The sequence below is a fragment of the Dendrobium catenatum genome, unplaced genomic scaffold (assembly GCF_001605985.2).
Source record: "Dendrobium catenatum unplaced genomic scaffold, ASM160598v2 fragScaff_scaffold_1180, whole genome shotgun sequence".
In the NCBI taxonomy this organism is placed as follows: Eukaryota; Viridiplantae; Streptophyta; class Magnoliopsida; order Asparagales; family Orchidaceae; genus Dendrobium; species Dendrobium catenatum.
Window position 1 is genome coordinate 83,911 of NW_021319642.1, and position 26,146 is coordinate 110,056.

The 26,146-nt window shown below is 34.6% G+C and overlaps 1 protein-coding gene across 9 annotated transcripts; it reads left to right on the top strand.

The window, feature by feature from the left end:
- LOC110098930 (ubiquitin carboxyl-terminal hydrolase 15) lies at positions 1–25,833 on the top strand. 9 transcript variants are annotated; one of them, XM_020825882.2, is made up of 16 exons: positions 1–296; positions 379–550; positions 1,080–1,217; positions 1,464–1,804; positions 6,618–7,038; positions 7,142–7,640; positions 7,715–7,866; positions 7,968–8,056; positions 8,741–8,826; positions 8,913–9,075; positions 9,204–9,327; positions 9,552–9,709; positions 9,783–9,867; positions 24,276–24,488; positions 24,709–24,770; positions 24,912–25,833. In XM_020825882.2, the coding sequence occupies exons 4-16, from the start codon at positions 1,518–1,520 to the stop codon at positions 25,453–25,455; spliced, it is 2,883 nt and encodes a 960-aa protein (XP_020681541.1). In that variant the 5' UTR covers positions 1–296; positions 379–550; positions 1,080–1,217; positions 1,464–1,517; the 3' UTR covers positions 25,456–25,833. The 9 variants fall into 9 exon arrangements, with proteins under 9 accessions (XP_020681541.1, XP_020681545.1, XP_020681546.1 ...); XM_020825886.2 differs by having other exon boundaries at positions 24,715–24,770; XM_020825887.2 differs by having other exon boundaries at positions 6,618–6,987.
- The last annotated feature ends 313 nt before the right edge of the window (positions 25,834–26,146 follow it).

Below are 26,146 nucleotides of genomic sequence, written 5' to 3' on the forward strand. Positions count from 1 at the left end.
GGAAATGGAGTATGTGGGCCTCGCATGCACTTTGGTTGCCTGATAGAACCGTCCTCTTTGCACGGCGAACAATGAATGCTACATAAATTCATTCATTGATATAGCTACTTTAAAGCATTATCTTAATCATGTTACTTATTGCCAGTCTAAACAATTAAAAGGCATAGTTTTGCTGTACAAGCTGAAAGCTTTCTGTTCATTTCCCCAGAAAAACAAAAGCTTTCTGTTCCCTCCTTGTTTTACAGCATTTGGGAGGGATTACAGTGCAGGAATTCTGAAGCATATCTGAAAAAAAAGTGAGCGCTTCTCTAATCTCTCTCAGTTTTCTTTATGTGTAAATTTGCTGTTGATAATCTTTATTATCACTTGTTTTGATAGGCAGGACAGACGAAGAAGAGTGAAGACTCAGAATAGGAGAAAGACGGGTGCTGAAAAGAGCAGCCCCGTGCTTTTCCTTGCTTCTTCATTTCTTTGTAGCTACTGAGGAATCGGCGAATCTCGAGATCACGCGGAGCTGGCTATTGTGGGTTTCGATTCCTTGTACCAAGTGGTAAGACTTCTCCTTTTTCTCCCTTTCAATTGCCATCATTTGTTTCTTTTAAAAAAAAAAAAAAAATAAATAAAATAAAATCATGGGCAGAAATTCTGTACGAAAAATGCGCATTTCTTCCCTTTTTTTGTTTATCTTGAATCTGCGAGCAATGGAGCTCGTTGGAGCTCGTTGCGACTTTGTTTGAGTATGGAGGATTGGTAGGTTTCATCTTCCTTTTGCGGATTAGTGAGCTCCATTGCTTATATATGTTTTCTGGTGGTGAAATGAGGACCTTGGTGAAGTTTCCGTTGCCCTCCTCTAAAAATACCCTTTCATCTTCCTCTAATTAGTTTTCCTGCAAGAGGTGCAAATGCAGATGCCTTTTCCTATTTTATTGTTTATCTTGTTCTATATCCTACTATTCTGCACATTGGTCAGATATTATTTCCGTAGAACATTGGTATTCGGCAGGATCATTTTTTTTGTCAGAAAATTAACACTTCTTCTGTTTTACCTTCTTCTTAATTCATGAAAATTTTGAATTCAGATTGCTTATTGCAGCTCAGTTGTTTAAAGTAGGAAGCCCCCCGTCATGCTAAAGCTCGTTAGTGATGGTTTTTTCTCTTTGTATCCAGAATGAATTTCTGGGCAGAACTGAATCGCCATCATTATAAGTTTCCTGAAGGCGCGTCAGTGAAAAAGCTTTGTCAAGCTTGTTTTCTTTCATTTACTCATGATTTACTGCTATTGTTTTAATGAATATTGAATGATAATGATAACTAGTTGTCTTTTGGTCCTCATTTTCTGTTTTAGTACAGAACCAAGATCTTTTGAGTTGTTCTTTAATACCTTTTTTTTTTCGTTAACTATGTGTTGTGCGTGTATTGTCTATTCTCTCTGCAGAATTTACCGTGTTCACTAATTTCTGCAGGTCAATTTTGAGAGGCATTTGGTGTAGTTTTGACATCAGTATGTGGGGTTGGACATGCTCAAGCCAAGGGAAGCTGATATACCTGTTCTGTTTGTGGTGTTAATTGTGCTGCCTATCGTCACTTACATTTTACTTGGAAAATGGAATGAGGCTTCAAAGAAGAAGACCAAGATAAGTATGCTTGCACAGATAGTATCTGAAGAAGCCCTTAGAATAGAAGCTATAGCACCAGCTGATGTTCTACCAGTAGTTCCTTCTTTGAAGAGTAGCACTCATGTGTGTGCTAAATGTTTTGCCCTTGCTACAACTCGCTGTTCCAGATGCAAGTCTGTTAGATACTGGTATGATGAGCATGCTAACTTTGATTCTTTTATTCTTTTCATTTTACCAAGAGTCTCTCTCTTGGCTTGTTTCCTTCTTGACTATCTTTAATTACTTTGTTCACATTCTTAAATCCATTTATTTCATGTTTGTGGAAAACGCTTTTGCTTTACTTTTCATATATAAATAGATACTAATAGATATTGCTGAGTGGTTCAGCGGGGACATGATTAGCAAGTCATCTGAAATGATAGATGGGATAAAATTTGCTGCGAAAATCTAAGGGATTTGTTCTTTTTAGAGATTTGATCAGGCACGCACCGTTTATTTACATTTGTTACAAAGGCGCAAAAAAGCTTTCACCATTTTGCAATCAGCTGGGAGGTTGATTTCTTGTTACAAGGGCTCTGTCTACGATAATATTTTTAAGCATTTCTAAGTGCATGGTGCTTATGAAATATTGCATGTCCAGGTAGGTAACATAGAACCGAGGTGCTCATAGCATCAATCAAGTTTACTTGATTTTCTGACGTAGGTAGATAAGATCCCTTGGTCTATCAACAGAAGAACCAAAGTGAGTACCAAAAGTTTGTGTAATGCATGCCTGGTTCCACAGAGGTCAAAGACACATGATGGAATGGAAAATGAAATTGGAATGAGTAATGGAAAATGTTAATTTTCGTAAAATCATGATGCTTGTAATGTTAATAGAAGGAAATATAAAAACAATTGCTGTTTTAAGATTTAAATCAATCGTTTCAAATCAATTATTAAATGTCGAATTGCCAAAATTTCCTTACATTTCTTTCAACTTCTTGTTCTCATTACATATTCTTAAAGCAACTTGACACCCTTTTTATGAATACTACTATACTAATATAAATCTGTGCGTAGAATCGGTGTCTAAATTTATATTTAGTAACTAATGCTGTAAAAAAGGTGTGTTAAATTAATGATCTTCGTAGATGCCATTATTTGACTTAACCGTTTTATTATGAGTAAAATGTTTTATCTCTAATTAAAAGTTCTTATATTTGATAAATATTATGTTTTGATGACAATTCTTTTATTTAGTAAAATATCTTGTATTTGAGTAACAAAACATTTATATCATAATCTTATGTCTTGGTGAAAGAGCTTGATACGTCACAAAATATCTTCTTGATCAAACATGAATCGTGAAGCATATTCAAGTTAAAAACTTTCGAAATTAAATTTGGGAACATCCAAACTCAAATTTCAACAAACTTATAGTCAAATTGAACGTCTTGAAGAGACAAACCCAACCACACCAAAATCAGTACAATCTGAGCCCAAATGGGCCAAAATCGGTACAATATGAGCCCAAATGGGCCAAAATCAAGGAGCCGAAGCATATTTGGAAGCTCCAAAGCATTAATTGGATGACCAAATGATATCCAAATATGACATGCTTATAGTTTAATCGAGCGGCTTGACGAGACGAATCTAGCGAGACCATGATCATTTAATTTTGAAATCATTAAGTCACTTAAATGTTGAGTGGATGATCTATGATTAATGGAATCAATATGGATTGGTTGATAGAGCTCTCTAAATTTTCCTTGGATCTTCTCTATATTTATGGAGCATGCCAATCTCAAAATCTATAAATAGTACATGAAGGAGACTTTTGAAGGCTTGGGCCATGGGTTGAAGACCCAAGAGAGCTCTGAAGTTCGAAAAGTTTCGAAGCTCCACCCAAGCACTACGGCTTACGAATCCTCGCCACTCGGCCACTGCTGTTGGAACTCTATTATGCCTCCATAGTTGGGTCTCCGCCCGACCTCCATCATCCACTGACTACAGTCTCTACGACCTCTTTCACTGATAGTGGTTGCTCCGACCTTTGTCGCCCGCTGACTATGGTTCCTCCGACCTCAATTGCTTGACCACAGTCCATTCGATCTTCGTCTCCTGACTATGGTATCTTTGACCATAATTGCTTGCTAACTACAGTCCCTTCGACCTACGTTACCCAATAACAGTCCCTCCAAACTCTGTCTCTCGATAACAGTCACCTCGACCTCCGTCTTGCTCGATTGCAGCCTCTTTGACCTCCCTCAACTGACTACGGTCCCTCCTACCTCCCTTGCCGGTCGACTAAAATCCCTATGACCTTTGTCACCCTAGAACGATCCCTTTAATCTCAGCTGCTCGACTACAGTCCCTTCAATCTCTGTTGTCCGACTACAGTACCTTTGACCTTTGTCACCCAACAGCCCGATTACTGTCCCTTCGACCTCCATCGCTCGAATATAGTCCCTTCAACCTCCATCGCTTGACTACAGTCCGTCCAACCTCCATTGCCCAATTACGGTCCCTCCAACCATAGTCGCTGACAGACTATGATTCTTCTGACCTCTATTACTCGACAACAATCCCTTCGACCTCAGTTGCCCGATTACGGTCCTTCTGACCATAGTCACTCGTCAACTACAGTCCCTTCAACCCTGCCGCTTAACAACGGTCCCTCCGAACTCCATCGCTCGCACAGGTACCTTCGACCTCCATCGCCCGCACCCGGTCCCTTCGACCCTTGTCGCGTGACTATGGTCATTCTAACCTCTGTTGCCTAACTACGGTGCCTTCAACCTTATTAGTGAGACTACGGTCCATTGGGCCACCATCATCTGACCACGACTCTACTGACCAAACAAAAAAGTTAATATTCTCTTGAGAATAATTCTTATGCCATGGGATTCTTCCAACTCCGACCATAAAACATGCTCTTCATAATGTATATTTACATGTCATGTCAATGCCTTCCTCCGAGGAAGGGCATCATTTGTAACCAATAACAAACATTAGTGAAATCATTTTAACTGGATAAGATTTCATGGTTTTTCCTCTTTTAGGATTTCCATGTAAAAATCATAGTTTCTCTTCTGACTTTTACATCCCTTTCTATACTGTCGTGAATATTCCGGCACATAGCAAACCATATTTGATTAGTCCTTGTATCCAAAACTAAGTCCTTGTGTTATAACAACCATATTTTAATAAGTTATTTTTTTAGTATAAAAATCTTCTATCTAATAGTAAGATTCTTGCCCATATATTTTCTATTATTAACTAATGGTTGTTGATGCAGCCTCATTTAAAGCTATGATCTATTTGGGAAGCATTGCATTACTCTTTTTATTCAATATTTTCCTCTAATTGCTTGGTTGAAATATATATTTATGGTTCATCGTAAATTTCTCATTGGTTATTATTAAAGTTTGTTAGAATGTTTAATTTAGTCTCTTATTAAATTGATAAAAAATATTGTAGAAATAACAAATAGTTTCCCTAAGCCATAAGCTTAAGCTTTTGTATTGAATGTGGTTTGAACTCTAGTGTATTTGACCCAACTTTAATTTCACTTTGGTACTCATTCTTAAAAATTAGGGCAGACAAAATGGGTCAACGACTTGAATTTGAGTTTGGCTCGAAATTGATATGACTTAAATATGGTCAATCCGAACCTAACTCGTTTAATATATTTGGCCAAAAAAGTGGACTCGAACACGACCTGCTAGTAACCCGAACACGATTCGATAAACCATTTTAAATAAAAATACTTTTATTAACTTGTTAATCATAGATATAAGATTAATTGATAAAAATGAGAAGATAATACTAACAAATAAAATAATCTAATGAAAAAAATATTAAAAAAGTTTTTTTTGGTCAAAATCAGGTTGATGGCTCAACCTGAACTCGACCTGTTTAATAAATAAGTTCGAATACATGACTTGAACCCAACCCAGTTATTAAACAGGTTAGCCTGAACCGTTTATTAATTGAATCAACCCGAACCCGAATTTTTTGGATCAGATTGATGGGCCAGGTCATTTGTTGACAACCCTATTAAAAATTGGTATCAGAGATGATTCTTTGGCTAGGATCAAGTTGCCCATGCTATTTTTGGCTTATAAGTCATCGACTGTATGACATCGTAGACGAGCAAAGTTACTTACGCAACAATTAAATAAAGTTCAAGAGTGCGTGACTCACATGAAGGTGATATGGTTAAGTGTGTTCTTGCTACGTTATATTTAATGGTGTTAAAAAGTTCTTATTTGAAAGGAGTGATTGTTGATGTGGAGAGTTCTCATTTAAAGGGGAGATTGTTAAGGTATGTGGGAGTATTGGGCTTAGTCTCGTATTGAATCATTGAAAAATGTATTCATATAGAAATATCTAGTGTTTGACCATTGGTGTATTAGGCCTAATTTTGATTTCTCTTTGTTTCACACTCGCTATCTATTATAATTGTTTTATTATTGTATTATTATTTCTTACCAATAAAGTCCATTTCTGTCCAAAATTTCAAATGCCAAATTACCATATTAGATCAAATGACAGTTAGCCTATTTTGAATTCATTATTTGCTATAAATGCATAAGATTATCTTGCATTGACTAAATTAAGCATCATTGTCATTGTATACCTAGAAACTAGAAAGATCGGGGACCATTTATTATAAATCTAAACTTAATAACAAAGGGATTGTGTCCGAGGAAGTTGAGAGCATTGTTGAAGTGTATCAAAGTATTTTCCTTCAACTTGAGGTTAGTTTGAATTTCCAGGTATTCCTTCTGTAATTTCGTCTTGGTATAAGTCGTGCATTCATTTCGGTTGTGTTGTATTTGGGACATGTCGGTTACATTTATCACATGGTTTATTATTCAAAATTTCTTTCCAAAAAGGATGTTCAGGGTTGTGTATTATTCTTGCCTGTTTACTTAGTAATCCTCTTTGATTTAGGTTTGTTATGCATTTAGAGTTTATCATACTTCAGAAGTTATCTTCATGACATGTTCGCAGTTCAGGGAAATGCCAAATATTACACTGGAGGCAGGGGCATAAACAAGAATGTCAGCAATGGCAAACTGGTATTCTGAATAATTTTACTGGTCCTGTCCCTACTGCAGATTCTGTTCATAGAGGGTCCTTGACAGCAGGCCCGCGAGAGTTTATTGGAAATGATACCGAGGGACATCCAATATTTTCTGATTTCTCCGATGAGGCATTTTACTGGAAAGCAGACTCATCCCTTGATCCACAAATCGAAAGGAAGTCGCAAGATCATGTTAAGAGAGCTCGAGGTAAACTGAAAAGAGAAATGTTGGCAAATGATGGTGAAAGTATTTTTACAGGGACCGGTATCACTTGTGCTGATGCTCAATTGTTGGGTGTGAGTTCAGAACTCTCCACAGGCAATTTTCTTAAAGATGCTACATTCAAAGTTGAGCTTTTTATAATTTTTCTTTCCCTGCTGTGATTCACTAATTATTAATAAGCTTACGACCCTTCATTTAAATATCTTGCTTATCCCTCTTGTGGTTCAGTTAGGACCTGGAAATTTTCCTGCAACCGATGAAGATCATGGATATGATATACAAGGCATTCAAATTCATACCAGTCTATCCAGTGCCCGAAATTCTTTCTCTGAGTTCCAAAATATTACAGATGAAAATAAGAGATTACATGATCCAAAAAGCCCCACTAACCTTTCAGAGAAAACATTTGATCTACCACAAAAATCAACAGAGGAAACAATTATCACATCTAGGCACAGATACTCCAGTGGCCCTTCTGAAAAATCGAAAGATAGAATTGAAACTGGGAAAAAGTATATTTCAAATAAAGTTGGTCATGAAGATGGATCTCCCTCTTCCTATGAGATGACAGGCTTGGCCTCATCAGCTGAAGTGAAATCAGTTAAAGGAAATGACATGTACAAAAAGGCTCCATACAAACTGGATCCTCTTAAAACTTCAGCAACAGTGCCAAGTCAATGCCAATCTCAAACTGAAAAAAGAAAAAGCCACAAAGAAACTGATTTAAGTAAGTTGAGCAAAGATTTCCTGCAATTCAGATATTGTATTTATGTGCTTGGGTTCTTATTCTTGTCTCTAAAGGATCTCCCCAACGTGTTCCCACAAGCGCTTCTGGGCAGAGCTGCAATGGAACATCAAACTTGGAAGAGATTATCCTGGAAGCGACAAGAAATTCTTCTAAACTTCCTAAGAGGAGTTTTCTTGGATTGATGAATAGTTATAAAAAAATTAAGGTCTAATTTTTTCAATTAAACATTCCCATCAAAGTATGTAGTCTTTTTTTATACTTACCAGCTTATTTCTCTGAATTGGATGTCTTATAAACTCTCGTTAGGTGCTTTTTCCCTATGAAGATCTAGTCAAACTTTTTCAGAGTGAAGTCTCAGGCATATCACCAAGGGGTCTTCTCAATTGTGGAAACAGGTAAATGTATGTTAAGTTTTTTATTTTTAGTTTGTTTTCATTCGTTTACATGGTTTTAATTCTTGAGAAAGGTTAAGCTATAGTGAATTGATTATTGTTACATTTTTAAAGATTGTTGGATATGAATTTGAGGCTCATTTTGTGGGTACAAGAATCTCAGAGATTTGCATCATTCTTGGTGAATGGAACACCAAAAAATATTTATGCTAAATAATATATGTAAATACCCAACTTTTTTGCATGCCACTTCCCCACTTTTATGGGTTTTCAATAGCAAGTGCGAAATTATTTCTTTTTTACTCTCTAAACAATGTTGGGGAAGTGGATCTAAATGACGAGGGAGGGCCACATTTTTTGTTGCCGAAACTAATAAAGGTAGCATCTTGTTTGCTGAAAAAGATGCCTGTAAAAAAATAAAATGTTGGAGCTTTACTTAAAAAAGAAATATAACTTCTATCTTACAATTAGCAAGTATACACTAAAATTAAATTACTTTTAACAGATTATTAAGATTGATTTCATGTAAGTTATCAAGACTGTTTCTAAGAATTTCGGAAGTTTTTCAACATTAGTTTATGAAGCCTAGTGACTTTGTACTTTTTAATTGTGAAATGTTGTTCCTTTTACCGATAATTTCTGCAAACAGTTTTCCATTGTTTGATTTCTTTAACTTTTTTGTTGCAGTTGCTATGCCAATGCTGTTTTGCAGTGTCTGACATTTACAAAGCCTCTAATGGTCTACTTACTTCGTAGATCACACTCTAGATCCTGTAAATTCAGATTGTCAGACATTTTCACATACTGGCTACATATGGATAATATTATAATTATAGCCCCTGATTTTGTTTTTCTTTAGGTCGGATAAGTGATTGGTGTCTGATATGCGAACTTGAACGGCACACTGCAATGTTGTTGGAAGAAGGCGGCCCGCTGTCTCCCGGTAATATTCTGTCAAACATGAGGAGTGTTGGTTGTCGAATGGGTGGCGGAAAACAGGAAGATGCTCATGAATTTCTTAGGTATTGTGAATGGTACTCTTCAATTAATACTTTTGGATTTTCCTAACAATCTCTTTCTTCCTTTGTTTTGATACTCAAGTCTGTAAATGTTTCCTTCTGTAAAAACAAAATTGTTGGTATTGAACCAGGCTGTTAGTTATGTCTATGCAAGTTGTATGCCTTGAGGATCAAGGTGGTGAAAAGAAGGTTGATCCCGGATTGCAGGAAACTACTCTTGTACAGCAGATTTTTGGTGGCCGACTCAAATCTAAGGCATAATCTCTTTGAATTTAAATTCTTTCCCAGATTTGTTACTCTATTTTTTTTTTAGGGTTCGTTTGGGACAACTTTCGTAGTGCTTTTTAAAACGGCTTTCTAGTACAAAAATTTCAAATTCAAGAAATTTTTGTACTAAAAAGCTATTTTAAGCAAGAAAAAAGCTGACCCAAATGAAACCTTAATTAGTTTATCTGACTTTTTCACTTTGTTGAATTTAGGTTAAGTGCCTGAGATGTGATCAAGAGTCGGAGCGATACGAAAACATAATGGATCTTACGTTGGAGATTCATGGATGGGTTGAATCTTTGGAGGATGCCCTCACGCAGTTTACTACCCCCGAGGATTTAGACGGAGAAAACATGTATAGATGTGGAAGGTTTGGCATAGTCATTGCCCTTATGTTCTGAATATTTATGTGCTGTTTTTTAATTATCTACAAACCATTTTAGGTGCTCTGCATATGTTAGAGCAAGAAAACAGTTGAGCTTACATGAGGTGCCAAATATCTTGACAATTGTACTGAAGAGATTTCAGGTGACAGTGTTAGTTTATTCTTTTTTTTTTTTGAAAAATTGTGTTAGTTTATTCAGGTCTTTAAGAATGAACTCAAAATACTGCTAACTATATTGACATAGTTTTTTTTTTCTCTTGGGCTTATTAACTTGCAATTCTAATTACAAGCACAAAACTTTCTATTTCTGCAGCATTTTAGCTTATGAAGAAAAATTATGTGGGACTTGTTATTATCTATGAAGTTAAATTTTTGCTTACATTATGTTTCTCATTTGCATTGTCGATAATATATGATGAAAATATAAAAATCCTGCGGAATGTTTTTCTTTTAATGAGTAGTTTGATAATCGCCTCTTACGTATTTTTATCAGCTCTGATATGTTTTGATGTGCCAATGAGAAGAAAGTAGGGAAACAACAAATAATGCATTTTTTGAGACCAATTTTCAATTCTGGATGTAGGCTGATGGACTAACGTGAAGCTTCGTATAAGCAGACTTAAAAATAGGGTTAATAGTTTAGTTTTCAAATCGTTTTGCGTGGAAATAATCTACCACACAGCTGCTTACTGCCCATGGTTTAAAATTGCGCAATATGAGGCTCGCCTTTGCGCAATTCCAGTAAAAAATGCCTCGATGCTTACGCCACGAGTTTTTTTTTATGAGGCTTGCGCCTCAACTTGGTTGCAGCCCGCCTTGAGGCCCGCCCTCGCCTCACTGGCATGAGGCTTACGCCTCACACTATATATATTAAAACTTACATAAATCTTGAAGTAAATGCCCGACATTGGACTCTATAGGAGAGGAGGAAGGGGAGAGAGCAGTTCACCATAATGATGATTCAAATGAAGAACCCCTTGGTGATGACAGTGCTGATGACTTATAAGTTCTTATGTGATATGTTATTGCTATTTATTTTTGGAAATCAGAAGTATATGTTAATCAAAAGAATACTGGGATTTTAGAAAGATAGAATTTTGAGTTGAACTATATTTCATGTTGTCTTACTATTGAGATATTTTGATTTCACTTCATATCTTATGCTTTTTTATGTTTTATATAATTCACTCATTAGTATATAACAAATTTATCATTTTATGTTTACGCAATCTTTTGATTTTGAGGTTTACGCCTCAAAACGCATTGAGGCTTACGCCTCGCCTCACGAATGAAAAACGCCTCAATACCTGAATACGCAATTTTAAACATTGTTACTGCCAACTGATCACTTTTAATCTTCATAATGCCTTGAGCCCTAATTAGTTTTATTATTGACTAGCTTATCGATGGGCTAACTGTTAAGTAGAGGGTGCAGCTTATTTTCATGTAGAAAAGTGTGGCAAGCGGGACAAAGGACAAGTCGGTGGTAGATGGTTTGTCCAACTATGTGTGCTGATTTGCATGAATACTTGGAAAAAAGCCACTGATGCGTGCATATTGGCCAACATTTGACTTAATTGTCTGATAGACATGGAGAAACGTGTCTTGCATTTTTTTTTAAATTTGGGTGTATGTTTTGATGAGTGGCTTTACCCTTAGAGATAGGATACGAAATGAGCATATACGTGAAAAGGTTGGAATAGCTCCAGTAGAAGATAAGATTAGAGAAAGTCGCCTTAGATGATTTGGTCACATAAAACGGAGGCCTTGCGATGACCTGGTTAGGAGAGTAGAGGTATTAGATTTGACTTATGTTAAGAAAGGTAGGGGTAGACCTAAAAAGACTTGGTTAAAAAATATTAGGAATGACCTTTCTTTATTAGATTTAAACGAGAATTTGACTTTTAATAGGACACAATGGAGAAAAAGGATTCATGTAGCCGGCCCCACGTAGTGGGATAAAGGCTTGATGTTGTTGTTGTTGTTATGTTTTGATGGGTCATTGTCACGAGCAGTATAGAAAAATCGTCAATTACCGGCGGAAATGAGCAATTTTCTAGCGGAAATTAGGTTTTCCGGCAAATTTTTTCCCCCAATATAAACAGCATAGGAAATGCAAACTAGCGGCTTATTTCCTGGAACTTTCCGACGGTTTTACGTTGTGGTTGTAGCAGCTGTCAGATCGGCAGCTGATGCAAAGTATCCGTCGGTATTACCGGCGGTTAAACCGTCGGAAATTACTGTCATGTAGACAACCGCTGGAGATTTCCGACGGCAATAGCCACAGCAATAGCTCACTTAAAACTGGCAGTCATTCTGCCGGTAACGATGTCGAACTTATCAAATACCGACGGTTATAGACCCACCGGAAATTCCTGCATTCAAACTGCCGATTATTATGGGTGGTTAATCCGCCGGCTTAATCTTCGGAATTTTCGGAGGTTCCAGAGCTGCTAGAAATTCCGCCAGTGTTTGATGAATTTTTTGTAGTGAGGCAGGAAAGCTACATGATTTGTGTTGGATATTTGTTATATTGGGTAGCCTGCATTCCCATGATTAACCAGGCTAGGGTTGTCAGTTGGATAGAGCTAGTCCATTTGATTGTAGAGCTAAACTGTGGTGAGCTTTATTACATTATACTAAATATGTTAATTGGTGTAAGTTAACCATGTATAATAATCATTTATTTAAAATGGCTTAAACAATCGGCCCATTAAATCTTGCTAGGGACCCATTTAAGCCCTTATTTCAAATAAAACATTAGTTAAATTCTTTTTTTCAACAAGTTTATTTTATGAATAAAGAAAGCAAGATTTTTAATGCAGGGAAAGCCCCAAAATATAACAAAATGATAAGAAACATCTACAAATGCTAGAAAAGGGCTATACTTTAATATTGAATCTTATTCTTTGGTCTTCTTAGTTGGTTAGGATGATAATTTTGCTTAAAACTCAAAACTTATTCAATAATCTCTTGTACTTTAGTAGATTCAAAATTAAAATTGATTTTATTGGACTCATGGATGACCCGCTTGAAATTAACTCAATTCAACTGTAAACTGACCTGATATATGATAATTTTGCCTGTTTATATTTCACTTTTCACTTACAAACATATATAGTAATGAAGATCATAGAGTTTCATAGAGTTTATACTCTGAATAAACATCAATTGTATAAGTGATAGGGCCGGGATATGATTTTAGTTTATTTTTTTGGCCTTTTATTTTACAAGTTTCAATTTTAGGAACATGACTAAGATGATTGTCTTCAAGAACAGGATGCATTATGTATTAATTTGCTAATTTATTTTATAGTTGATCTCAAGTTCAAGTATTGTAATTTTGTTCACTATTTTGGGTTCTACAAGCCATTCTACTATTTGATAAGTTTGGCAAGTGGATTGTTTTCCATGAATGGAGCCTTACTACAATTTCTCAATCTTGGGGGTTTTTCTTCTTCATGGTCCTGGAATATAGTATTATGCCTTGGATAAGGTTGTTGCTTTTCACATTATATAGCGGATGGGTTACTTTCATCCCTCGTTGGCTTGAAAGCAGGGCAAATCAGATATCTTTCATTTTCTACAGTGAATTTAGAGAAACTATTTCGAGGGAATAAGTAAGCCAAAGCCTTTCCCCAAAATATTAAGTGAGATTGACTCTCCTTTGGAAAACGCGGTTCATGCAGCCTTTCAGGATGAAGTCTCTCAAGTCTTCCGGCAATTCCATACGTCTAAAAAGAATTTTTCTTTCGACCAATGGTTAATCAATTCGGGAAGCTCTCTCCCTCTCTAAGGCTTTGTTTGAGACAGTTTTTTATTGCTTCATAAAGTAGCTTTCTAATACAAAAATTAAAAATGTTTACTAAAAAACTGCTTTAACAAGCAGGAAGAAAGTCGTCCCAAACGCAACCTAAACGACAGAAAGAAAGCTTGACTCTAGCTTCAACCTGACTTATTCAGGGGGATTAAAAGAAGACTCTTTTTTGAAAATGTTTTATAGCTATCACTCAAGTTGGGCCTTGGATAATGTTGTTACTATTTACAATTTTTCCTTTCCCTATTTCTCTATTATTTGTTACACGTGGTTCACCTCCCCGGGTGTTCAATTTCTAGATGCAGTATACCATAAAAGACCTGTGGTCTTCTATTTTCAACATGTGGTCGCTAATCTAAGTAATATCAATTGGGATTCAATGGCGACATTAATCCATGGAAAATGATATTTTATATTTGAATTTTGGATTACTTCTAATTGAATTGGGTTGATTTTGTGTCAATCATTAATATTAGTCTAGATTATAAAGAGTCCATAAACAGTGATCTATCACATGTAATTCATTATTTTTGGCTTAAATAAAATTTCTTTTAATTTTCAATGTTGAATGTTCAAGTTGGATGTGTGATTCCTTCAAGCATGATAGAAACGTGACTACATGATTTTGGGGGATGCCATTTTCTTGTGTCAGTGTGAGGCCTAATTTTTCTCTTGTTTGATAAGTTTGTTCCTTGTGCAATTTTTTAACATAAATTATTTTTTAGTAGCTTAGTGCTCTTAATTTTAGTCAACAAGTGATGTGTCAGAAATTGATTTTTTGGAAATTAGTTTGTTGGTTTCTGCTTTTAATAGTTTTAAAATTCTTGCAGAAATTATTTGATGTTTATGATCAATTCATTATAAACTTAAACAACTACTATTGCGTGCTTTCATTAAAACAGTGAGATTTTGGATTGATTGGTAACTTGTAATTTAAGAATCATAAAGTATTTTTTTTGTTGATGTGAAAGCATACATGCCATATTGATTGCATTAGGAAACTCATCTCGAGTCATTCTGCATTAAATTTGTGTCAAAGCTTATGGTTGCATTGTCTTGTAAACTAAATATAGGACATTAATTATGACATTTAAAGATTAATTAATTGTGCATTTTAGACAAGCTGAAGTAAGTTGTGATTCTAGACACATTATAATTATGTTGAAGTTCAAAACTACATTCTTACATTTGATAGAGGGAACATGATCTTAACAAATTTTTAGGATTGATCAATTATTTGGAAGAGTTTTTTTATATCATCATTTATTAACAAAATTTTAGGATGCAATGAAGAAAAAAAATTCATGTAGCTAAACCCACATAGTAGGATAAACGCTTGATATTGTTGATGTTATTACATCATTTATTTGATTCTCATAAAGTTAAAATTGGTGAAATACAGTTAGTGAGATATACTTAATTGTTTTTTTAAAGTGTTTGAAATGGAATAAACTCTATAGGCTAGAATGAAACATAAGCTTAGGTAGAAATATTTATCATTTGGTGAATATCGCGATGAATTCCATAATCAATTTTAAAGTTGTAAATAAAAAGATTTTAGCATATTTGAATATTATGCAAGGTTTGTACTTCTTGTAGATGCATATGATTTGCTTTGTATTTTAATTATTAGTATTCCTTAATGTGCATTTTTAGTTTCATATAATTTAATTATTTGCCTCATATATGATTAGTCAGTTGTATGATTTGTATGGATTGATAGAGGATATTCCAAAAAAATTAACTACCATTCATGAAAATCAAAATCTTTTTGCTAATGTGAACAAGAGGTATGTGGAATTTAAGCTTGATGATGTGGTAATGATGCATTTAAGTCCACAAGGCTTTGATTTTGAACCGTCAAGAAGTTTAATGCAAGGAAGGTGAGGCCTTTTAACATTGGGCAATACGGTAGAACTAATCCATTTAATTAGAATTTTTTGTGAAATTATGGTATATATCCAATTTTCAATGTATTTGGTATAACCTTATTTTTTGAGTCTACTGCCAACTTCATCGATTCTTCTTTGTTTTCATCTCCTCATGATTAACATGCAATTCTTTGTTAGATAATTTTATACAGTTAGTTATTAAAGTTATTTTAATTGATGAGATTATGTCTATTACTAATGGTGGATTCTAGAGATATCTTGTACACTGGCTTGACAAATTTGTTTTTGATGATTCATCGGTTACTTTATAGGAAGTACTAAGTGAAATTTTTTAAAATTGAATTTGTTCAATTCTATTAGACTTAATAGAGATCTACAAGTTTATACTCAATTTAAATGCTGATTGAATAAATGACTTGATCAATCTGATTTTGCCACTCTTGATAGTTATTTTATTTTATAGGTTCCAAGTTTATGTCTATAATGATTGTTTTCAAGAATGAGGTTTATTCTTTTTTTATTTGATTTCCTAAAGTTGGAGTAGTTTTATGGTTTGATATGAATTCAGGCTACTTCAGTTTGTGCTTGATCTTAGGCTCAAGTGTTGTAATTTTTTATTCACTATTTTTGGTTTTGTAATTTGTTCCACCATTAAATAAGTTTCTAGCCAGCAATTTGTAATATATATGAAGCCTTACTATGTTTTATTGATGTAAGCAAGCCCCCCCCCCTTTTTCTTCTCTTTTTGGTTGGCTATAGGGGGACGGCTGTGGCTGGCTGTTGGCCTCCTTTTCCCTTGTTATGATTTGCTGTTTTGGGCGGCTGTTTGGGGTGTCTTTTAAGCACCTTTTTCTCTATTTATAGTGATGTTTTGTGGCTAATTTAGAGAGTGATTTGTGATGTATTTTGGAGTAAAACCTAATGGTTTTTAGCTTGCGAGCTAGTTCATTTTCTCTTTCTCCTTTTATATTTCGTCTCGGACTTATATCTATTTCTTCTATCCATGGTTACCGCCTCCACATGCATCCTTCTCCTCAAAATTATATATAAGTTATATGGTTGTAAGTTTTGTAATGTTTATGCTTACGGAAGACGTATAGCTTTTTGCAACCTTAGTTTCCTAATATTTTGGTTGCATCATTTATCCAGGGGTAAATTTTAAAATAGTTCTCTAACTATTTTTATTACCTATTTAGTCAGAGTATCATGTTTCTCCAATTTAGTCCCTTGTCAAATAAAATTGTTTCATAATAGTCTCTTTGGGGCTAAATTGGATGTTAACATCCTTTTTGGCGTCGATCACCTGCACTGTATACCTCGTAGATTGATTTATTTTCTTGCACGTTGCGCTACTGTGTTTGATGAATGGTCAAGTTGCATATTTTACATTGGATCGTCGTCGGCCTTAAGATTTATTTGTTTTGATCATATGTTGTCCTCTTATCATATTTTAAAATATATGTAATCGGGTTGACGTCAATTTGATGATATTTTACGTGTATTTGATTCTTTATCGCATATGTTCTTCCGTGTGTAAATTCTCCTGATCGGGACCTCATTTTGTAAAACAGATTGCACAAGCATGTCTAGCTCGTCGAGACAGATCAAATGAGCTCATTCGTGTTTGAATTGGGTGTCATTTGACACGTGTCAAGGAGAGAGGAAGTTAGAGGCTATTTCTTAATAAATTTAATACTGAAATAAATTAGTATAATATAAAAATTTTAGATGAAATAAAATAAATTTTTAATAAATTAAAACATAATTTAAAATATAAAATTAAAATATATATGTATATAATAGATAGAAGAAATAAATGATAAAAATGAAATCCCCCTCATTCAAATTATATCCCATTGAGCTTTAATACAAAATAATTTTTGTCTAACTCTTTTTCATCTCTCAAAATATGGTAATTTCATATATGATGATTGATTTAACAAATTCAATCATAGTTATTTGATCAAGGTCTTTCAAGATAAATTCAATTGGGACCCTTTGATTAAGGGTTTTGCAAGAGGAAATTTCTTGTACAAGCAATGGTAAACAAAGTGGATCCATAGTTCAAGCCCCTTTACAAGCCTCAAAACTACAAGCTCTCTAACTCTCCATCTCACATCTCCTTCAACTTATGGTTTCTCCCTCTCCCTCTCTCGATTCTACAGCCCATCGACCTCCAAGATACTCGACCGACCACATCCAACCCTCGTTTTCATCACCATTCGTCCAAGCAAGGAGAATGAATGCTCCATATTTCGGCTAAGCAAGGAGAAAAGATATGTAGATTTCGTCCAAGGATTGAGGGCCGTGAGTTGAAGGTGTGAGATGGAGAGCTTGTGGCTTGGATGGGTGTGAGGGGTGTTGAATCGTGAATCCCCCTTTTTTTACCATTACCTGTACATGAACTCATCTTACAAAACCCTTAATCAAAGGGTCTCTATTGAATTTGCCTTGGAAGCCCTTGATCAAATGGCTATGATTGAGTTTGTTAAATTAGTCATCAGTTTTGAAATTACTAGATTTTGAGAGATGAAAAAGAGTTAGTCAAAAATTATTTTGTATTAAACTCAAGGAGATCTAATTTGAATGAGGGGGTAGATTTTATTTATTAAAACTTTATTTTATTTCTTCTAAAAGATTTTTATATGATACTAATTTATTTCATTGTTAAATTTATTAAGAAATAACATCTAACTTTTTCTCTCCTCAAAACATGTCAAATGACACCTAATTCGAACATGAATGGACTCATTTGATCTATCTTAACGAGCTGGACATGCTCATGCAATCTGTTTTACAAAATGAGATACCGATCAGGAGAATTTACACACGGAACAAACATGTGCGATAAAAACTCAAATACATGCAAAATACTTATCAAATCGACGTCGACCCGATCACATATAATTTAAAACATGATAAGAGAACAACATGTGATCAAAAGGAGTAAATCTTAAGGCCGATGATGATTTGAAATAAAATATACAATTTGATCATTGATCAAACACATCAACGCAATCTGCAATCAAATAAATCAATCTTCGAGGTATAATGTGTAGGTGATTGATGCCAAAAAGGAGGTCAACATTGGGTTCAGTTTTGTGTAGTTGAGGGACTAAATTGGAATCAATTATATATCAAAATTTCAACATGATGGTCATTTTGGATCAATTTTGTATAGTCAAGAGACTTAATTGGAGAAATGTGATGCTTTGGTGACTAATTGGTCACACATGAATAGTTGGGAGATTATTTTAGATTTTTTTTTCCATTTTTTCAGTTTTGGGTTGTTTCCTTTCTTCATGGTATAAGGGTTTTTGGCTTTTGGATAATGTGGTTGTCATTCATGGTAGATGAGTATTGGGCCTTAGATAAGGTTGTTGCTCTTTATAGTTTTTCCTGTTTTGATTTATTTGTTTATTATTTGTTGTTGTTACACAAGGTTCACCGCATCTAGCATTTTATTGATGAAGTTTGAATACCATACTGCAACTGGTGGTCATATGTTTTCAACATGTGGTTGTTGATTTGAATAGTATGAATTTCTGTTCAACTATGACATATTTGTCTTTGGACAATTGATATTTGAATTTTGGAGTGATTGAAATTAAATTTGGTTGTGTGAACCATATCTACCAGGGGTGCCAATTTCGGGTTTCGGGTCGAACCCAAAACCGACCCGACACTATCCGGGTCAACCTAAACCTGACCCATTTTTTGCAAACGGGTCGTTTTTCGAACCCGAACCCAACCCGATTCTGGTATGGGTCAAAACAACATGACCTGAATGACCCGAGGCTGACAAAAAATGCTAGTTTTCGGGTAAAAAAATGGGTCAATCTCCACTTTTTGGGTCAAAGGTCAATCTTGGGTTTTCGGGTAAAAAACGGGCCAATTTTGGGTGAAATGGTCAACCCGAACCCGACCCGGTTTTGGAAACCGGTTGAATTGTTGAACCCATAATCGACACGTTTCGGGTCTGGTTGACCCTAACCCAAAATTTTCTGGTCGGGTTCGAATCGGGTTCGAATCGGGTTTTCGGGTCGTGTCAAATATTAACACCCCTAATATCTACTAGCCTAGATTATCAATAATCTATAAATAGTTGTTTGGGATATGTAATTCAAATTTTTTTGTTTGAATAAAATCTCTTCTAGTTTTTGATAATGTGATTCATTTACACGGTACAAATGTGCAATATAATTATCTCAATGGACTCATATGTGGGCTAATTTTTATTTATTTTGATAATATTATTCTTTTTCTATTTTATTTCATTATTGTCTAGTTTAGTTTCATTAATTTTGGTCAAAAGTGATAAATTGAAAGTATAATTTTATGAAAATTAATTTCTTTGATTGCTTATTTTATTTGCTTCCAAAATCTTGTTGAAATTCTTGGATAATTATAATTATTTCTTTAACAATATGCTTAAAATACAATTTGTTTGTTTCATTTAAAGAATATGATTTGTTAGATTAAATTTTAAAATAATCCCATGATTATGCATGTGTGGCCAATTGAGTCCTAGAATCATATTTCTCCAATTTAATCCATCAGCAATTAAAAGAGAGTTAAGTGTTGCAGAGATGAGGATGCTTAGGTGGATGAGTGGCTTTACACTTCTAGATAAATGCAAATGAGTAAATACGTTAAAAGGGCTGAGTATAGGGGTGTCAATTTTTGACACGAATCGAAACCCAACCCAAACATGACCCGGAAAAATCCGGGTTAGGGTCAACCTGAACCCGAAATGGGTCGGGTTTGGGTTGACCCAGCAATCTGAAATTGACACGAAAACTCGTATTTGACCTGAAAATCTGAGATCGACCAGTTTTTGATCCATTTTGACTCGAAAATCGAAGATTGACCCAATTTTGACCTGAAAACTAGCAATTTGGGACAACCCCAGGTCATTCGTGTCGGGTCGGGTTCGGGTCTGAAAACCTGACCTGTTTTTAAAAACGTGTCGGGTTCGGGTTGACCCGAATATTGCCGGGTTAGTTCCGGGTTCGACCCGAACCTGACCCGTTGACCCGAATTGACACCCTTAGCTGAGTAGCTCCAGTGAAAGATAATATTGGAGAGGGTTGCCTTAGATTGTTTGGTCTCATAAAACATTGATTTTTTCATGGCTCTGTTAGGTAAGAAGATGTATTAAATTTGACCTATGTTAGAAAGGTAAGGTAGACCTAAAAAGACTAAGTTAGAAAGTATTAAAAATGATATTTTCAGTTAGATTTAAGTGAGAATTTGACTCTTAATAAAATACAATGAAAAAAAAAAAAGATTCATGTAGCCGACCCCAGGTAGTGAGATAATGGCTTGTTGTTGTTATTGTTGATTATAAAATATTGATCCAAATTGGTCTCATATGTAGACATTGTGATACAAAATTGATCTCAACCATCTTGGATAAATTTTGTACCGTTGATTAATTAAATTGGAGAAATGTGATACTATGGGACTAAATTAACTGCAAATGAATAGTTTGAGGATTATTTTACAATTTAAGATAAGTAGCTAGTAATTTGTGAATTATTAAATTAGTTTTTTGCTTGAAAGAATATCACTCATCATATTAGTTACATGACCTTACAAAGGAAATCAAATACAAATATAAACATAAATGCGAATATGTAATCATAACAAAAAGTTAAAAATAATTTATATAATTTTTTTTGAACCATATGACTATTTAATTACTCTTTATTCCTTCTAATAGTAGGAGTAACTTGGTCCATTAAAGATCAAAGGATGTTCCATTCTCTATCATTCTATTTTGACAACAATAAAAAGTTTTGGCATGTAATTATAATCACCCATGAAGTTCAACGTAGATCATAATTTTAAGCTATAGTCCAAGAACATTGCATTATTTTTTCTTTAAATTACAAATCTAGAAGACATAATATGAGATCAAAGAAAAAATGACATGATAAAATGTGAACGTAAAAGAATGAAGCTTCATTTATGATGCATGTGTGCACTTACCTGCAACAAAAATGCACAAAGATTTAAGGGTGAGAGAATGCAATCAATTTTTGCTCTTCTTCTATAGAAAAGGCAGTGGACCTCCTATGATGAATTAAGCCTAACGCATGTGATAATATGACATTTTTACGTGGCTTTTATAGGGTGTCACTTCTTACCCTAACTCTTTGAACTTATCCTTTGTATTTTGGCTAAGAGTGATGAGACATTGGTGGGAACCGTGAAAGTTGAGTAAGATAGCTTATTGGAATTTATTGGGCTTAAACGGGACACACCAAATCATTAGAGTTAATGGAGTTATTATATTATTATATATGCTTAGTATTTATTAGGAATCCATAATATTTTTTTTATTTATATTATATCATTATTATTGAGGCTATTCTCCTTTTATTATATTTTCTTTATTGCTCTTTCCTTTTTCTTTTATATAGCCATATTTACACTAGCATTAGGATTGATCAAGCAAAGCGTAGTCCTTTATGATTTCTAACATAGTATCAGAGTTGGTTAGTTCTTGACAACTTTAGTTAGTCATCAACATTGTCGTCTTTCTTGGTTAGCACCAATCTCATTCTAAGAAGCATCAACATTGTCGTCTTTCTTGGTTAGCACCAATCTCATTCTAAGAAGCATCAATTTTGAATCTTAGCTCTTCTACTTCTTGCGTATCCAATGTCATCTCTTTTTGTCTTCTAGCATTTTCGTTCTTTGTTCTTGACTCACCTAACAAATAACAACAACTTATCTTTGCTGGCTCACAGCTTTTGTTTCCTTATCTTAATTCACCTTATATCTATGTCGACTTGCTTGACATTTGCATTGCCCAATATATTCCTCCTTTCCGACATCTGTGTTGACTCACCCGACTTCTCTAGTGCTTCAAAGCCTTCATCACCCAAGTTCAAATGGCTACATATCATTTTAAGACTCTAATGCTTTTGCTTTCTGCATGACTCCTTGCTTTTAAATCTTCATCTTCATCTAAATAGCACTAGCTCTCAAGCTAAAGTCTTGTCTCCACTTGGCATACAACACCTTGTTCTCATTTCTATCTTGATATCCTATGATGATTTTTTCATCTTTAGTCTTGGCACTAGTGGGGCTAATGCCAATCTTTTGGCTATTCTTGATTCCCTTGAGAATTCTAGTTCTATCATCAATCAATGGATCAATATTTTTGGAAGGTTGTTGAACATTTCTTTGTTTATATCTCGTTATTCTTCTTGCAATCTACAAACTCTTGGCTAGAGCTTTCTGAGTTTGTGTGGAGATATTAAAGTTAATAGAATAATCGTATTATCATATTAATATCATTATATAGGCTTAGTATTTATTAAGAATCTATAGTATTTATTAGTGTTATATTTCCTTATTATTGACAATATTCTTATCTATTGTGTTTTTCTTATTGCTCTTTTCTCTTAACTTTATATTAGCATATTTCTACTAGCATTACGGTTAATCAAATAAAAAATTGGGTCATTTATGATTTCTAACGCATATAAGACATACATCTCTTCAATCTCGTTTATAGGATAATGTTAATTGGATTGGGTTATGTCAGTCCTTATAATATTACGTCTATGCGGCTGAGATTATATCAGGGCTAGGCCATCCTAGTTGAGAGCCCTAGGCAAAGTGGCTGGCTGTTAGTAACTTTTTCGTTGGAACTGCACAACTGAGTTAGAGTGTATGTATATGATTGAGACATGAAACCTCTTTCTTGCTTCCAGTCTTATACATCATTGGAGATTCTGTCTCTTCCAAGTCTTATCTATCCTTGGACATTGTGGTAGTTCCCTTACAGCCTTTACATCCACTAAAGGGATTTACATGATGGTATGTGGGATAATTTTTTGGTTGTCTACTCATCAGCAATGATGCTTTTCGAGACGCTTATGCCTTAAAAAAACAAAAATTTTCTATGCAAATAGGGATGCTCTTTTCAACTCACGTGAGCACAGATTCTCTTTGTTTGTTTACTTGTATGAATGAATAGCTGGTTCAATGGAAACTCAACTTTCTGTTGACAGGTCAGATTTTCAAGTTCCATTGATTTGTACAGGAATCAATACAAACATATTTTTCCTTTTTAGGCTGGATATACTGGTTATTTTGGAATGTGACATTCTTACAGTATAAGTTTTCCCTAGAGAGAGCTCAGGTTTACATAAGCAATATTGTTCCAAATGTAGGATTAGGAATTGTGAAGGAACTAGGAGGAACAGCAATTCTTGTGCTTCACTTATTTGGAAACTCGTCTTTAATAAAGTATAACAAAGTGTTAATTCTAAAGATTCTTCTTTCTTTTGCATAAATTTTAATACAATTTGAAAGTGCTGAGTTTTTCATTTATATAAATCAGTTATCCTGTATCAAATTAAATTGGATCATTTGACAAACTCTCCTTTGATAGAGTTATTAAAATTATTATACTATCATCTTAAGATCTTCACATATGCTTAACATTTATTAGAAGTCTATACTATTTGTCATTATAATATATTTTCATATAAAGGTTATTCTTCTTTATTATGTGCTGACAATACAAACTTCTATTCATCGGCGAACTATTTGTGATAGAAAGTTCACTACGGGCAAAATAATTGAAAATGCATTTATGTAAGGCAATCAAATCAAAATTAACTAACAAAATCTGGAGTTTATATTATGTCAAAAGGAAATAATTGCAGAAGAGCTCTAGTTATGTTCTTACTTCCCGACCGCAATAATTCAACACTTATCTATTCTCTTCCCTACAAGTTTCTAGGTATCTGTAACAAACTTTTGGATTTTTTCTACATGTTAACGACTCCGCCATCTACTTTGTTTGTTGTTTGATCAGACAGGAAAATATGGGAAAATCAGCAAATGTGTCACATTTCCAGATTTGTTGGATATGATTCCATTTGTAACTGGGAGTGCTGATAGTCCCCCACTTTACATGCTGTATGCTGTTGTTGTGCATTTGGATACCCAAAATACTTCTTTCTCCGGTCATTATGTATCTTATGTGAAAGACATTCAAGGAACGTGGTTTCGAATTGATGACTCTGAGGTAATTTAAAAAGCCCATTATCACTTTACCGTTTGCAATCTTATGATGTTGAACATTTTTTGAATGTCATTCTGATGGCAATACCAATTAAAGAGATTTTGGTGTACATTTTTTGAATGCCTCCATATAGTTTCCTTTCATCAAGGTTAAACATGCCTTTTTTTTTCTTCTTTTCTTTTGGAAAAGACTTGAACATCTTACATAAATTCACACTGTGTAGGTGCAGGTTGTTCCCTTGAGTCAGGTCATGTCTGAAGGTGCATATATGCTATTTTACTCAAGGTACAATCACCAGATTCCATATATGTATATATTTTCTCTATATCTTCGAGATGAAATCAGAGCTTTCATTGATTACCTTACCATAGAAGCTCAAAATAGCATTTGGCAAAGGTTAGTGACAGTCATCAAATGCTATTTCAGGTGTTTCCCACGCCCTCCAAGTGCTTACATAGAGAGGCCATTATTTCAAGCTCCCCATCTTCAGCATGATTCATGGAAGTTTATGATATCTTCAAGGCATGGGCAACACAAGGAAACTGTAATTGGCCATCCACACTCTAGCTCAGTAAATGGTGATACTTACTTGAGGCCCGAAAAACAACGCGATGACTGTAACAGGAATGGGAGATACTTATTTCAAAGAGAAAAAGCTTCTGCAAATCTGGTCAGCACAGACTTCTCTGATGCTACATCAAGTGAATTGTCCCTCTTTACAAGCTCAGATGATTCATCCTTTACCACCGAGAGCACCAGAGATTCAATCAGTACTGTTGATCATGGGGACTCATCTGGTCTCGATACTATTTCTTCTATCTTTGGTCCTTTCTATATGCCAGAAAGCTCTCATGGTAATGGCATTTCATGTACAAAGTCCTTGTTGTCTACTCTGCAAACTAGAATTCACCGAGAGAAACGGGCATTCATCTTGGATTCTTCAGTGCCACCTCGACCATTTCGGCGATGATGTACATAAGGCAAGGATACCATAGCATTTTTGTTTAGCTCTTATGTGAGTGTTTAGTCTGTAAGACCAAAATGGGGAGTAATCCCATTGTTGTGATTATAGTCATTAGATTGTACTGAAATCCTTCTATATTTCAAGTTAGTAACTGGTTGCGCCTCATGATTTTTAGTTCAATGAGGTTTTTGCCAAGGAGAAATATAAGACTTATTCCACTTTGTAGCTAGCAGATGGTCTACTGGGAAGCATTAGACTGTTATAACTTTGGTTACATGAGAGTGATCAGTCTTCTCTTCAGCAATGAAATGAGAAGATGAAAAAAAATTTACATGGAATATTTTGTTTTGCTGTTAGAAATAGAGTTCGGTTAGAGATGAATTATTATTTGATATGGCTATTGCTATATTTTGAAATGGAGAATGTGGAGTTTAGTTTCAACTTATTTGTGTTATTTGCAGCTCAACAGTACGATCAACGGTACGAGATGCTTACTTTTGGTCATTAGCTTTGAGTCTTATTTGTGTTAGCATTACTACAACAACAACAACAACAACAAGCCTTTATCCCACTACGTGGGGTCGGCTACATGAATCATTTTTCTCCATTGTGTCCTATTAAAAGTCAAATTCTCGTTTAAATCTAATAAAGAAAGGTCATTTCTAATATTTTTTAACCAAGTCTTTTTAGGTCTACC

Bases quoted from the DNA above. Each gene is read 5' to 3' on its own strand.
- LOC110098930 (XM_020825882.2), top strand. From the start codon at position 1,518: ATGCTCAAGCCAAGGGAAGCTGATATACCTGTTCTGTTTGTGGTGTTA. The intron at 9,868-24,275 runs GTGACAGTGTTA...TTGTTTGATCAG, and splicing joins TTGTACTGAAGAGATTTCAG to ACAGGAAAATATGGGAAAAT. The intron at 24,771-24,911 runs GTACAATCACCA...ATGCTATTTCAG, and splicing joins TATATGCTATTTTACTCAAG to GTGTTTCCCACGCCCTCCAA.